The sequence below is a fragment of the Ruditapes philippinarum genome, unplaced genomic scaffold (assembly GCF_026571515.1).
Source record: "Ruditapes philippinarum isolate M1 unplaced genomic scaffold, ASM2657151v2 ctg1578_1_1_1_1, whole genome shotgun sequence".
NCBI lineage: Eukaryota > Metazoa > Mollusca > Bivalvia > Venerida > Veneridae > Ruditapes > Ruditapes philippinarum.
The window spans coordinates 307,406-322,424 of NW_026862400.1; the positions used below are offsets into that span (position 1 = coordinate 307,406).

The following is a 15,019-nucleotide window of genomic DNA, read 5'->3' on the forward strand; positions in this document are numbered from 1 at the left end:
AATTTGATTTGCCATGCATACTATTGTGGGGAAATGCTTTTTCCTTGATTAAAGGAAAATATTACAAAAGTTGGGTTGAAAATAGACACATGTTATTTTATATAAAGGACGTTTGAGTGATTAAGATTTAATAGATTGTTTTATCCCTTTTTTAGGCATTATGTGCTTGTGAAGTTTAAAAGTTAAGTGTAGATGTGTTTATGGAGTTCAAGTATTGGTAATTGGCAACAACTAAGGCGTTGGGAGGCACAGATATAGCGAAGTGTTCATGTAAGTTATTTGTTTTCTTTGTGGAAATCATGGGTTGGTTGGAGCTGCTATCAACATTTGTAGTGCTTGTGCAAGTGTGTGCTTTTGTTGTTGATGAATACTTTTTTCTTATTAAAAAAAAAAGAAATTATGCATTTGCCTTAATATTTTGGCAAGAAATTGTTACTGAATTTTTTATGTGCATTTGTTTTTCTAAAAAAATTTAAAGTTGAAGAAAGAAAATTTGGTGTGCATAAAAAACATCCAACGGTCTGTTAAAGATATAGTTGATGGTTTGCTCGAAACAATAAATGTCAAAATCTTAAGTTTCTATTTTTTACAAAATTTTGGGCAGCAAAGTTTATTGTAAATAAGCATGTCTGGAAACACAAAAGCCTTAAAGCAAGGTATATGCTTATCTTTTTTAGGTTGAAAAGTAATTGCATCATAAACTGGTAAGTAGGCATGTGTAGTGTTGTGTTCCTGTGACAGTCCCTTTATTTATCATTGTTTGCCTTCATTATTGTTCTTTTCCCCCTTTTTTAGGTTTGGCTTTGTGGAGTTGAAGAGTCGATATTGGCAAAATTTGGAACATTGGTTAGATTGGGATTATAGAAAAGTGTGCGTGTTATTGGCAAAATGTAGAAACATAGGAAGATAAGGGTTATAGTGCATTGTGCAGCCGTATGTTGATTCTCCCCCTTTTCTAGCCCTTGACTAACATAATTGGTAGGTTTTTATTATAGAAACTTGCCATTAAATGGGGTACATGGAAGTGTTCAATTTTATGGAAAACTGAAAAATAATGAAGACTTTGTGATAAATAGTTTTCAAGATAATGAGATATTAGAGAACTAAACTAGTGACCCAAAATCAGTAGGGGTTCTCTTATAGGTAATCACCAATCAGTATTTGAAATATGAAGACTTTGTGATAAATAGTTTTCGAAATTAATAATAGGGGTCATCTACTGCTTATGAACATTTATTAATAAATAAATTAAACATGGAATTTCAAAATGCTGGACAATAATATGGTTGATAATCTGGTAACAATTAATTAATTGATAACTGAATTCTAATTTAAAAAAGACCTACATTTTGTATCTTCTATTAACCCTTTAAAAGAACGAAAACAAAGCGCAAGGCATAATATTTCTGATTCAAAAACCAGACCATGAAAGAATTTTTTTGAGTTAGGGGGTAAATTTTGTTGAGTCGGTCGCGTTACTGCAAAACAAACATTTTTTTAAAGGATGTCCTAACTATGTAAATTTTGAAGCATTTTTCATAGACACAGCAAGTTTTTGAACTTTGTTACAGGGACTTTTCAATGAAAACGGCAAATTTTTGCAATATGCTAATGGGGTAAAAGGTTATGATAACCCTACACTAACATAATATTCTATAAATCACATATCCTGCATTCAGACTGTTCAAGCAGAAAAAGAATAATTTTTCATTTGACAACATCTATAGTGTTACACTGTGTATTTGCACTATGTTTGTATAAACATATAATGCCACGTCCAAAATATCAAAAATGTTTGTTGACACTTAAGAACCAAACATTCATGAATTTTATAAGCCTGAATTTTAGCTTAATCAATTTTAATAAAAAAAGTCATAGACCTATGATCAAGCTTTCTAGAAAGGGAATACAGTTTCAACTTCGTTTCGCTCGAGCTTGGAAAAGGCTCGAATACCTCCCTCCGCTCGAACTCTCATCGCCAAGTCCCGGCAAATTCCTATCAAATATATTGTTCTACCTCGGATCGCTCGAACACCCATGGGCTCGAACCTGATCTCCGGTCCCTTCAGAAGAAATATAGTGTAAGTCACACCTTTTTGGTCGAACACAAACAGGCAACAAAAGTTTGCATGTCGACAGGTTCTAAAATAATTGACAGGCGTGACACATGTTTTTAACACCATGTGATGGTGACAAGGGCAATTAAGGTTAACTGATACAAATTAAAAGGTGTTGATACCGATTTGTGTTTGTTATGATAAAATTGTATATTTGCCGTCTTTAGTAATAATAAAAAAGAAAATAACCCCTGAAATGCCAAAAGTCAATTAAATGAATGACGATTACCTGGATGGCTTTTAATTACAACCGTGCTTCATGCAATGTGAATTGTAACAGTGTTAATCTTTTTATATATGGTACTTGTACGTGTGTTTATTTTTTTTGTAAATGACTACAAAATAGATGCTGCTGTAAGATGTTCTTTTTTTGATATTTAATTAATGCATTGTTTAAAATAAAATTCATCCCATAATAAACATATAAATATATTTTGAACTCATTTGTTCACAGTTTGGATAATGATTGCCCCATCGAACCCAACCAATTACAATATGCATGAATATAGATTAACACAGTGGACCGTTTTAAATTTATGTTTTCAATAGGATTAATAATTTCTAACTAGGAAAATTTTCAACAAATTTTGAATGTACTGTAAACATTTTATTTGACGTAAATTTATCATTTGACCGATGTAGGGTTTGAAAACCTAGAGGCCTTTGTTCTATTAATAATAGTTCGACCTCGGTTTGGCTCGAACTACCGATCTCTTGAACAAATTTGCACATCCCTCGGGAAACTTTGGACGCAACGAAAGTTCCCGACTGTGTATTAAAGGAATTACATTTGGCAGCAAAACTTTGGGACTTTAGCCAAAATCTTGTCTTTTATATTAAATTGTAAAAAGCTTGTATTTATCAGTAATACATAATTTATAAATTTACTACTGTACATTTAGGCACTCCACCATGCACTCTTGATGTAGAGTACTCCTACCCTTTGGATTATGCCTAGCAAGTGCACTATCCAATTCCCTATTCTCAATATGTTTGGTTCAATATGTATTAGCGACACCCAAGAAAGTTCCATGAGATTTGTGTTTGTGCAGAGGGATCAGGTTAGTTTTTGCCATAATATTTTTTGACATATTTTATCATGAGCATGTTGTAAAAAATATTTTAAGAATTATTATAAATATAAAGGTATTTTTTTGTAATTTTCTTGATATCAAATGTGTTCCTTTGCCATACATTTTTAGCTCACCTGTCACAAAATGACAGGTTGAGCTTTTTGTGATCGCTTTTCGTCCAGCGTCTGGCCCCGTCCGTTCTGTGAACTTTTACTTTAAATGACATCTCCTCATAAACCCATTAAGCCAATTTCATCCAAACTTCTCAGGAATGTTCCTTTTGGTGGTCACCTTTAAAAATTGTTCAAAGAATTTAATTCCATGCAGAACTCTGGTTGCCATGGCAACGGAAAGAAGAGACTTTAATTATCTTCTTTTAAAAAAACCCAAAGAGCTAGAGCTTAGATATTTGGCAATGAAACATCTTCTAGTGAGTGTCTACCAAGTTTTTCAAAAAACAAACGCCCTGGAGTCAAAAAATTGGCCCTGCCCCAGGGGGTCATTGATTTTCCAAAATATGCATATAGTAAAAACTTAAAAAAATCTTCTTTTAAAGAACCAAAAGAGCTAGAGCTAAGATATGTAGCATGAACATCTAAAGAGTGTCTACCAAGTTTGTTCAAATAAAAAGCCCTGGGGGTCAAAATTGGTCCTTCCCAGGGGTCATTGATTTTCCCTATATGTATATAGTAAAAACTTAAAAAATCTCTTCTTTTAAATAACTCAAAGAGCTAGAGCTGAGATATTTAGCATGAAACAATGTTCCAATGGGTGTCTACCAAGTTTGTTAAAAAAAAATAAAAGCCCTGGATTCAAAATTGGCCCCGCCCCAGGGGGTCATTTATTTTCCCCATATGTATATAGTAAAAACTAAAAAAATCTTCTTTTTAAAGAACTCAAAGACCTAGAGCTAATAATATTTTAGCACAAAACATCTTCTAGTGAGTGTCTACAAGTTTTGTTCGAATAAAAGCCCTTTGTTTAAAATTGGCCCCTGCCGGGGGTAGGGGGACGGCAGATCATTGTTTTTCATTATAAGTGTGTATATCATGAATCATCTTCTTATAGGTGTCTTTCCAAGTTTGTTCAAAAAAAAAAGCCCTGGGTTCAAACTGGCCCAGCTCCGAGGGCCTACATACAGGTGAGCGACCTTAGGCCATCATGGCCCTCTTGTATAAATATTCTTTTATTGCCATGGTATTTTTTTCAGTTTGTGAAAAGAATTATTCAATTAAAAATAATCTTAATTATGCCCCCTACGAAGAAAAGGGGGTATATTGTTTTGCAAATGTTGTTGATCTGTCCGTCAGTAGACCACATGGTTTTCCACTGATTATCTTGAAAAACTATTTATCACAAAAACTCTTTAATTTTTCACATAGTGATTGGCCATAACTAGTAGATGGTTTTGGCCATAACTAGTAGATGGTCCCTATTGATTTTTGGGTCACTATGTTAAAGGTCAGGGTCACAGAGGCTTCAAATGTCAAGATGGTTTTCCGCTGATTTATCTTGAAAAAGTATTAAGCACAAAGAAGGTCATATTTCACATAATTGATTTGGTCATTAGCTAGTGGATGGCTCCTATTGATTTTTTTGGGTCACTATGTTAAAGGTCAAGCCATCACAGTGGGTCTTAAAAATGTCAGAACGGTTTTAGCTGATTATCTTGAAAAGTATTCAACACAAAGTTAGTCATATTTCCCATGATTGATTAATCATAATTAGTGGAATAACCAAAGTATTTTGTGGGTTTCAAAGGTTCAAGGTCACAGGGTCATCATATTTCTGATTTTGATTGGTTTGGCCTCTAATTGATTTTTGGGGTCTGTAGTTTTCTAATATCTGATTATCATTTTTGAAAAACTATTTTTTCACAAAGTCTCCATTATTTTTCTTTTTTCCATAATTGAACACTTTCCATGTACCCATTTATTGGCAAGTTTCTGTAACAAAACTACCAATTACCGCCTCCGTCGTCGATGGGGTTAGAGTCGATGACTGTTTATCCAGGTACCTCTCTGACGTGGGTTCGATCCCCGGGAGATGCTTTGGATAGTTTAGCGCGGAGGAAGGTTGTCTAGTACTGGTGTAACTCTCCAGGAATGATGGTTAGGGGAACTACCCGCCTATATGACTGAAATACTGTTGAAAAAGGCGTTAAAATGAGACAAACAAAACAAACAAAATGTGTGTCAAGGGCTAGAAAAGGGGGCATATGTGTCGCTTTGACATTTTTGTTTTTAAGTTTCATTTTAAGTGCTATTTATATTTTCCTATACAATTTTTTTTAAACTTCTAATTTATATGTATTTTAGGACTTAATGGGAAGTGTCAGTCTCAACATGCTCTGGAAAGGGAGGAAAACTAATGCAACAGGGTTGCCAGTATTGTCCTGCAGACATCAAGACATGGTCACAATATCCCACTTGCTTATAGATGATCTAAAAAGCCATTGAAAGTCATTTTAATAGTAAAACCCCTGAGGCCTGCTTGCTATAAGGACTTAATGCTATATCGACTAGTGTGTGGATCATATTAATTTTAATGGTTGCCTATGTCAGCTTACCAGTAACTTACTTCCCATAATGTTAAAAACTTTTCATGTGATTGTGTTTTGTGTAATACAACATTTGTCATGTCACTTTAAGTATAGAATTGCATTGAACATATGCATTTCATGAATTTGATCAACTGTAATCCTGTCTTTATAAAGTTTTTTAAAGTATTGATTTCAAGATAAATAAAACAGTTTTAGTTGTTTTGTGTGACTATATTCTCATTGAAAATGACTGCATTAAATGTGAAGTGATAAGCTTCAGTACTTGCTGTCAAGTTTTTTTAAATATTTTTATACTTTTAGGATATGAAAACTATTTTATCTATGACAATGATAGATGAGTGAATTTTTTATATGTTGAATATTAGTGTAGAATGACTTGGTAAAAATTTTGCATTAATCCTGAACAGAAGCATCAAAATCAAAGAAAATTTGCATGGTAGCTAGGCAACTAAAAATTTCCTTCAGTTAAAAAGGATTTTTAACAGGAAGAACATATTAATATTAAAAAGACTCTGTATGTTTGATATCATTGTAACTCTTTCAGAACTTAAATCTCCTGCATGCCTGAAAATTTGGAAATTTAGAAATTTATAACAAAATAATATATGATTAACTCGAAGTGCAGTGCAGTGCAAAAGAATTGGTACTGTGAACTTCTTATTTTTTGAGTAATTGCCGTTTGTTTAATTTTCATACTTCAAATTTTGTTCTGGGCCATTTCTCTTCAAAACTATAAAACCTATGGACTTAAACTTCATAGAATGATAGATCTCATTTAGAAAAAGTGCATTGCACAAGGACTGGTACTTTGAACTTCATAATTTTTGAGTTATGGTCCTTTGTTTAATTTTCATATTTTACTTTTGTCCAGGTCATTATACCCCCACCACAAAAATGTGGGGGGGGCTATAATGGATTCGCTTTGTCGCGTCGGTCAGTCGTCCGTCCGTCTCCATTTTCGTGTCCGCTCTATAAAACTCCTATACCACTTGAAGGATTTTCTTCAAACTTGGCTCAAATGTTCACCTCAAGCAAGGGGATGTTGGCAGAACCCATGTTGCCCATGTGTCAGGTTCAAGGTTCAAGGTCACAATTGAAGGTCAAATATCAAACACAATCATATATTAGACAGTATGTCGTGTCCGCTCTGTAGATCCTACAATAATTGAAAGATTTTCTTCAAACTTGGCTAAAATGTTCACCTCAACAAGGGAATGTGCAGAACTCATGTTGCCCATGTGTCATTTTAAGGTCAAGGTCACAATTGAAGGTCAAAATATCAAACAATCAAATATTTACAACAATATGTCGTGTCCGCTCTGTAAGTCCTACACTAATTGAAAGATTTTCTTCAAACTTGGCTCAAAATGTTCATTTCAACAATGGGATGTGCAGAACCCATGTTGCCCATGTGTCAGCTCAAGGTCAAGGTCACAATTGAAGGTCAAATATCAAACAATCAAATATTACACAGTATGTCGTGTCCACTCTGTAAGTCCTACACTTATTGAAAGATTTTCTTCAAACTTGGCTCAAATGTTCACCTCAACAAGGTTATGTGCAGAAACCTATGTCACTCTTTTTGCCGGTTTAAGGTCAAGGTCAGCACTTGAAGGTCAAAAATTAACTTAGAAAATGTTCTTTAATTTTAACATATATCTGAATATTTCTGAATCTAGAAAAGGTATTTTGCTTGAAACTTAAAATATAAATGAGGTGTCAAACAACTAAGATATGCTGGTCAAGTTTTCATAACTCCTGTATTGCATTTTAACAAAGTTGTGCCCCTTTTTTAATCTTCAAATTTACATTACAATCATATTTAGACAATATGTTGTGTCCGCTCTATAAATCCTTTACTAATGGAAGAATTTTTCTTCAAAACTTTTCTCAAATGTTCACCTAAAAACAAGGTTTATGTGCAGAATCCATGTCACCTTTGTGCAGGCTAAAGGTCAAAAGTCAGACTTTGAAGGTCAAAAATTGACTTAGAAAATGTTCTTAGATTAAAACATGTTCTTGAAATTATTTCGGAAACTAGCATAGGATTTGCTTGAAACTTAAAAGAATATATGAGGTGTCACAATTACGATATGCAGGGTCAAGTTTCATAACTCTGTATTGCATTTTGACAAAGTTATCCCCCTTTTTAAGTCTCTTAAATTTACATACAATCAATACTAGACAATATGTTGTGTCCGCTCTATAAATTCTATACTAATGGAAGGATTTTCTTCAAACTTTACTCAAATGTTCTCTCCAATTGGGCGATGTGCAGAACCCATCATACCCTTGTGCCAGCTGAAGGTCAAGGCCACACTTGAAGGTCAAAAATTGACTTATAAAAGTTTAGTATATTGGGAAAATGAAAGGTTTATTTGTAACTGTTTCGAACATGAAACACGACTATTTGATAATAGATATTTTTACTATTACCTGTACAATTAGTCTTTTTTTCACCAGAGATAATTTCTTTTTATGTATTTGTGCCACTTAAGTTATTCCCTCAACCACCTTTCCAAGTTGTCTTCTGTCAAGGACATTGGTGGGGGTATGAATCGCATTCAGCGATAGTTCTAGTTACTCCTAAAGCTACAAAAGCTATGGACATGAAACTTCATAGGATGATAGATCTCAATAAAAAAAATGTGCATTGTACAAGAACCAATAATCTGCATTTCTTATTTTAGTTATTGCCCTTTATTAATTTTTTCAAATAAAATTATAAGAGTTATGGACTTGAAAACTTCATAGGATGATATATCTTATTGATAAAGAAGTATAGTGCAAAGAAAATGCTGCTCTGCACTTCTTATTTTTGAGTTATTGCCCTTTGTTATTTTTTCTTGTTTCTGGCCATTTTCTCCTTAACTACATTGTTCACAAGGCGACATATCCGACTCGTGAAGTTCTGGTTCATTCAAATAGCCAGTTGTGCACTTAAAATTTGTTAAATTTTAAAACAAAAATTTATGGAATATATTGTGGCTGCTTGGCAACACTGATTGATTTTAGCTTGACTGTTCGATTAAAATAAGTAGAGCTTTTGTAGTCACCCAAACGTCGGTGTGATACGTAACAACTTATGTCAAAAGTTTTTACGATATACCTCAAATATTTTCAAAGTCCATTGCCATATTTGGCTTTGAAAATTTCCCACAATTGTTCGCCATCATGATTCCAACCTGTAGACAGGAGGAGGTGACTGTATCAAGCATTTTAGAATAATTTTTTTACTTAGTATTTACGTTAAAAGTTTTTGTAATACCTCAAAATATTTTCAAAGTCCATTCACATATGGCTTTGAAACTTTGTGCACTTATTCACCAGCATGACCCTTACCTGTAGACAGGAGCAGGTAACTGTACTAAGGCATTTTGACAGAATTATGCCCCTTTTTTTCGACTTAGAATTTACATTTAACTTTGCATATTACCTCAGATATTTTCAAATTCTATTGACATTTAGCTTTGAAACAAGTTGAAATTTTATACTCTTCTTTGAGAGCATAATAGGACTCTCTTCAAGGCGTACTGTAACATGGTTTTAAAGGAAAATTATTCCCTTGTTAACTAAGAAAATTTTACATTTATCGAGGCCTTTTTACTGTCAAGCACTAATAATAGTCCAGCATTGCTTCCCTACCTACAGTTCTTGTTTCTAATTGTTTAGGTATTAAGTAAACCAGTTATACAGCAGATAGATATATATATATATATTATATTATATGGAAATTAACAACTTGATCAAAACAATAACATACAGGCAAAAATACTGAGAGTTTTTCTGCTAAAATTTAACATGGGGTTTTCTATCACTAGCTTCAATTGTACAGAACTTATGTAATAATCTTTTAAATGAAAAGATTTTTTTTTAAAAGTAAATTTAAAAAGACATTGTAAAATTTTATTGAAAATTAAATTTATCTCTGTGCTTTGTTAAGCTGTATTTTTGCCAAAGTTAAATGATGTGAAAACTTTAATAATAAATTTTTAAAAAAATATTCAACGGTTTGCTAGCTGCCTTTATGTTTTATTTGTGTAATATATCCTTTATTTTGGTACAACTACCCTTTTATTTGTTACACTTAAGTTTCATATTTAATTTTACTGTTGTATTTAAACTTTAATCTTTGGTCACATAATGTTTGTCAGAATAAGATTAAAAATAAATAATAATAAATGGGACACTGTGTTTTAGTTCTTCTTAGGTGTTTGGGACTTTACATCTCCTGGATGTTTCACCATCCCTGTAACGTTTCACCCTCAAAACCCTGGTCTTTCATCTCCACTTTTTATTATATTATGGTATCTCTAAACAGTATTATAACCTGTTAGCACTATAGAAATGCAATAGAAACCATTTGGTATTGATTGTTGCAAGTGTTATAAAATACACATTACACACACCAAAAAAAAACAGGAATAGGTCCGTTGCTATATCTCATGACCTGTTCATTTTACATTACACCTTTCATGCAGCAAACCTTAAGTCTTCACAAAAGAAGTATGCAATCGTACCTATATTACATACGAATGTATGTAATATTTTTCTTGTTTATATAGCCTTTTCATATATTTAATACAAAATGCTAGTCGTTGCCATTGCAAAGATAATTTTAGAATACAAGTGTATAAATGTTTACCTGTATCCTGCCAGGAACGTTATATAGTTATTATATAAATCGCCTGTACCATAGTTAGTGATTTGTGTTGCTTTTAGTTTGAAAATATTATATAACTTTTAAAATTAAAATGGCCTCGATAGAGCCGGATATTTTTGTGTAATGAACTGGTCTGGTTTGGCTTTTTGAAAGTCCATTATTTTCATACCGAAGTGCTAAAACTACGTATCCAACAGTTTCGAACTTGGTCGGACGGCAAAGACGTGTAGGCCAGACCTTATCTGCACTAGTGGCATGTCTTTTTCGCTTTTAGAATTTCAGACATAAGTATGAGCGTAATGATATTTCTATTACAGATTGAGTTTGGCAGTGACGAAATATCACCCATGAAATGTCCGATATTTCGGACAGAGCTTGGAGGAGCCACAGTTACTGAATGCGGGCTGTGCATGTGTTCACATTGTTTCAGTCAAAGAAAAGCCGATCTAGATGAGCTGTGTAATGTCTGTGGCATAACTATCAGTTCACATCACATCGTAGAAATGGAAAAAGCCAGTGAGAATATCCTAAGATCACATTACCTAACTATTGAACAACTGGAAGGTAATATATGATCTTCAAATTATGAATATTACACGATCTTAATTTCAATCAATTTTTAGAGTTATTTCTTTTTTCTTATTTCATGATTCAGGGGATAAATACCTGAAAAACTTACTTATTCATTTCTCTCTAAATGTTTTTTTTCTGTTGTAACTATTGTTTATTCTGACAATGAAAACAATCTTAGATATGTTTGTAAATTTGAAAAATGTATTTTTGCTTATTCAAACTCGGAAATAAAAATAAAACTGAAAACCCAAATATATGAAAAACGACAATAACAAAACAATAGTGGTGTACTAAGTCAACAACGCAACAACAAGTTTGAAACCTGTCCTTTCATGTTAGGAAGCGACCCAACTTGCCTACGGAAGGTCAGCTAAGGGGTCCGATCGTGCCTGAAATAATGCACGAAGGGGCGCCCGAGATCTTCCTCTACTGTCTAGTTAAGCTGGAAAGTCACCGTGTGACCTATACAGTGTGATGTGACTTGAAACAAAAACAAAAAATAGTCCGTCAACAAGCCGGGCGGTATTTCTAAACTTTAAATAAATTACAATTGCTTCTATATGGTTCGAAAACATGTACTTTTTTGTTAGTGATGAGCAAATAAACAAATTAAATTGTTTGAAAATAGTTTATATGTCGTCATACTCATTATTGTGATCATCATTGTCATCAACAGGATCTTCATCATTTTGTTTATAATTGTCATTATTTTCATCATTATTACAATGATACAATGATAATAATAATTATTATTATTTAAGATTACGACATGAACCTTACTCAAGAAGTCATTAAGAAACAGGAAGAGATTGAAGAAGAGCAAAGCCAAAATCAAAGACTTCAAGGTAATTTATAGTCGTCAGGGTTACAACTGTTCGGGACATCTCGCCGATTATCCATACCAAAGACAAGCAAAAGTAGCGAAAAGTTACGATTGTCGGACATTGTATGGACTATTTAACCGAATTTGTAAAGTTTATTTGTGTGCACTCTTTTATAAATTTTGGGGATATCAAAATGAAAATTTGAAATTGGTCAGCCAATTAATAGTCAAGAGACTCGTCTGAATCCACTTATGCACATCCTGGCCCGGCTTTATAGTTTATAGATCTACTAATGACAAAGGCTTTTTACTTTCGGTGCCAGCTGGTTTTGGGTTAATGTTTGTTTATGTCACATCATAATACATGTTTTAGATTTTTTTTAACTGCCTCCTGGGAAAGAAGTTTCTATTTTGTTAAAAAAGAGGGGAAAAACAACATTTTCAATGAATGAAGATAAGAATAAAATGAATTTTGTCTCGATTAATTTTGTCTTAGAATTCCATTTTTATTTAACCAGATTTGAAATATTCCCGAAAAGTTCGTATGATTTCGAGTACCTTCGTCTTTCTCCGTATATGATAGGTTCGGACCTTTTTATTGTTGCTCCGGGTCTTTGCGACGTTTAGTTGATCTATGTAAGTCACGGAAATAGGCGATATATACCGAGTTTTCACGAGTGTGTGATAGATAATAATTACTGAAATGGGAGATATTATTGGTATGTCATGTTATGCCTTGAGCTTAAAAAATACTTATTCTTTTTTTTGTAGCTGAGCTTTATGACGCTAAGCAAGAAGTACGTTATCTCAAGGGCGAAATTGAAAATCTGCAACAGTTTAAAACATTATGTTGTACACAGGCAAAGGAACTTCGAATCTACCGGGAAAATATTGTGCCGAGCAAAGACAAAGTCATAGAAGAACTCAGAAATGAAGTGACAAAATTAACAGGTTGGTTGTTGATAAAAAAGAAAAGACATATATAAGCTAAAGCTTTGATCTCATATCCTATATTATATTCTCTCATGTGAGAAAGCTATACAGCAAGCTTCTGGAACATCTGTGGTTCTAATCAGGTACCCGACCGTGCCTAAATAATGCACGGAAGGGCACATACAAGGTCTTCCTCCATCAGTAAAGCTGGAAAGTCGCAATATGACCTTTACCTGCTTTTTTATTCACTACAGGGGTGTTCAGCCCAGTCTTCTTAAGCTCATATTATAGTCAACACGTAATCATGGTTAATTGTGTTTTTGTAATGGTATATTAACGCATTATATGACTTTAAATGGTCTTTATTTTGGGTATGTGATAAATACGACAGTTTATAAAGTTTGCACTTTAATGGACCATCTATATATCAACAAAAATGTTATTTCAATGAATAACCTTGAATTTACTTTGCTAGACAAGAAGGCTAGCCCGTACGAGGATGTTGCGTAAAGCAATAAAACAAGCAAAATTTGAACATATACAGAAAGAAAGAAAAACGTTTCGTATTTCAAACATGCATGACTTCACTTAAATATTATGCTTTTATACATTTAACTGGAGATGAAATTTCTCTACAGCGTTAACTTAAAGGCCCTGTACGTTGTATTTGAAGTTGCATACCCCACCTAAGTGAAATTATATATATGTATGTATATACATGTATTTATGCTATAAAACAATTTTCAAACATCGAAGAAAATGTAAAATTTGTACTGCAAATATTTGTTTATATAATATGTTATCATTAAAATATATGCATTTATTTCTTATTGAAAAAATTGACTTAGACTTTATAGAAAATTATTTTTTATTACCTCCCTTTATTTACACGAAATGTTAAATTCGGTAATATCTTTATAAATAATGCTTTTTGGAACTTGCAAAATTGATAAATTTTAATTTGAGCATCATATTTATGATATAAAACCATAAAAAAATTGTGTTACAGGATCTTTAAATTTCAGTACGCCTGTAATCTTTTACACACACATCAAGCGAACTTTTCTTTCTTTCTTTCTTTCTTTCTTTCTTGTAGAACGCGATAGATAAACGTATACAAATTATGTACAAATTATGATAAATTTACTATTTTGCAGTGTTTATAGCACTTTTTATTTCCTTTACGCCACTTCGTTTACCTTATTTTGACGTTTTGACGTTACGTTCTTCTTATGATATCATGACGTCAATGGCTATATAACTGTCGATTTTGAACTAATATCTATAATATAAACCTTTTAAATATATAAAAGATATAAAAATTGTACATTAGTAAGTGGAAATTATCGTATTTCCATAAATTGTAAAAAGTAAAAATGTCAAATTTTTGCACTATGTTGGTTTTCTCATGAGCAGCCCATATATAAAATTCACATTATTTCTAATTCATCTACCTTTGTTCTTCTTATGGTTTTATAGGTGATTTTTTTTTAAAATAACTTTTTCATGGTTTTGTAGTACTATTTCTTAAACATTATAAAAATTGAATTAACAGATAATATATTTGATATTTCCTTTGAATTTAGGACATTTACAAGAAAAACATAAGGAAACGGAGCAGCTTATGAATCATATTGGGACGTTAAATGGTAAGAAAATAATTTGCTGATTACTTCTCAATTTTTATCACGTGAGCACTATCCTCAGTACTAAATGAACGCTACTCACTCTTGAGAACTGTCAATTTATTCACTAGATATTACTCACACCCAACTCTTTACTCACATAACTCACTGAGCACTACTCACTCTTGAGAATTGCCAATTTATTCACTAGATATTACCCACATATCACTCTTTACTCATCACTACTCACAATACGAGGATAACTCCCTAAGCAATACTCCATGAGAGTTTTCATTGTTTTCTTTTCTTAAGTAAAATGATTAATCTCTGCATATTGTTAACTATTTTTAGAAGAATATTAATATATGTTACAAATAAACCACTTTCAAATTCTTTATAGTATTTGCGTGGTAAATATTTAAATATTTAGAACAAAAATACTTAAGGAAGTCTAAAATTCTTCCCAAGTTTAATTATAATAGTGATGTAATTTTAAATAATTGAGCTTTATTTTATATCTTGTAATATCTTTTCCAGATGAAATCGCTAATCTTAGACGGGTTACTATACCCATAAATCAACTGGAGGTGTTAACTGGAGGGAATCTTTGTCGGGCGGTCCAGCAGCTTCAATATTTTTATGGTACAAT

The 15,019-nt window shown here is 32.5% G+C and overlaps 1 protein-coding gene across 1 annotated transcript in view; it reads left to right on the forward strand.

The window, feature by feature from the left end:
- The window catches only part of LOC132718993 (uncharacterized), a 30,952-nt gene that overhangs the window by 13,535 nt on the left and 2,398 nt on the right, over positions 1-15,019 (forward strand). Inside the window, exons 3-7 of the mRNA XM_060702725.1 lie at positions 10,734-10,980; positions 11,751-11,834; positions 12,584-12,763; positions 14,332-14,394; positions 14,908-15,012. Coding sequence (XP_060558708.1) covers positions 10,734-10,980; positions 11,751-11,834; positions 12,584-12,763; positions 14,332-14,394; positions 14,908-15,012 — 679 coding nt within the window. The remainder of the gene's footprint in view (positions 1-10,733; positions 10,981-11,750; positions 11,835-12,583; positions 12,764-14,331; positions 14,395-14,907; positions 15,013-15,019) is intronic.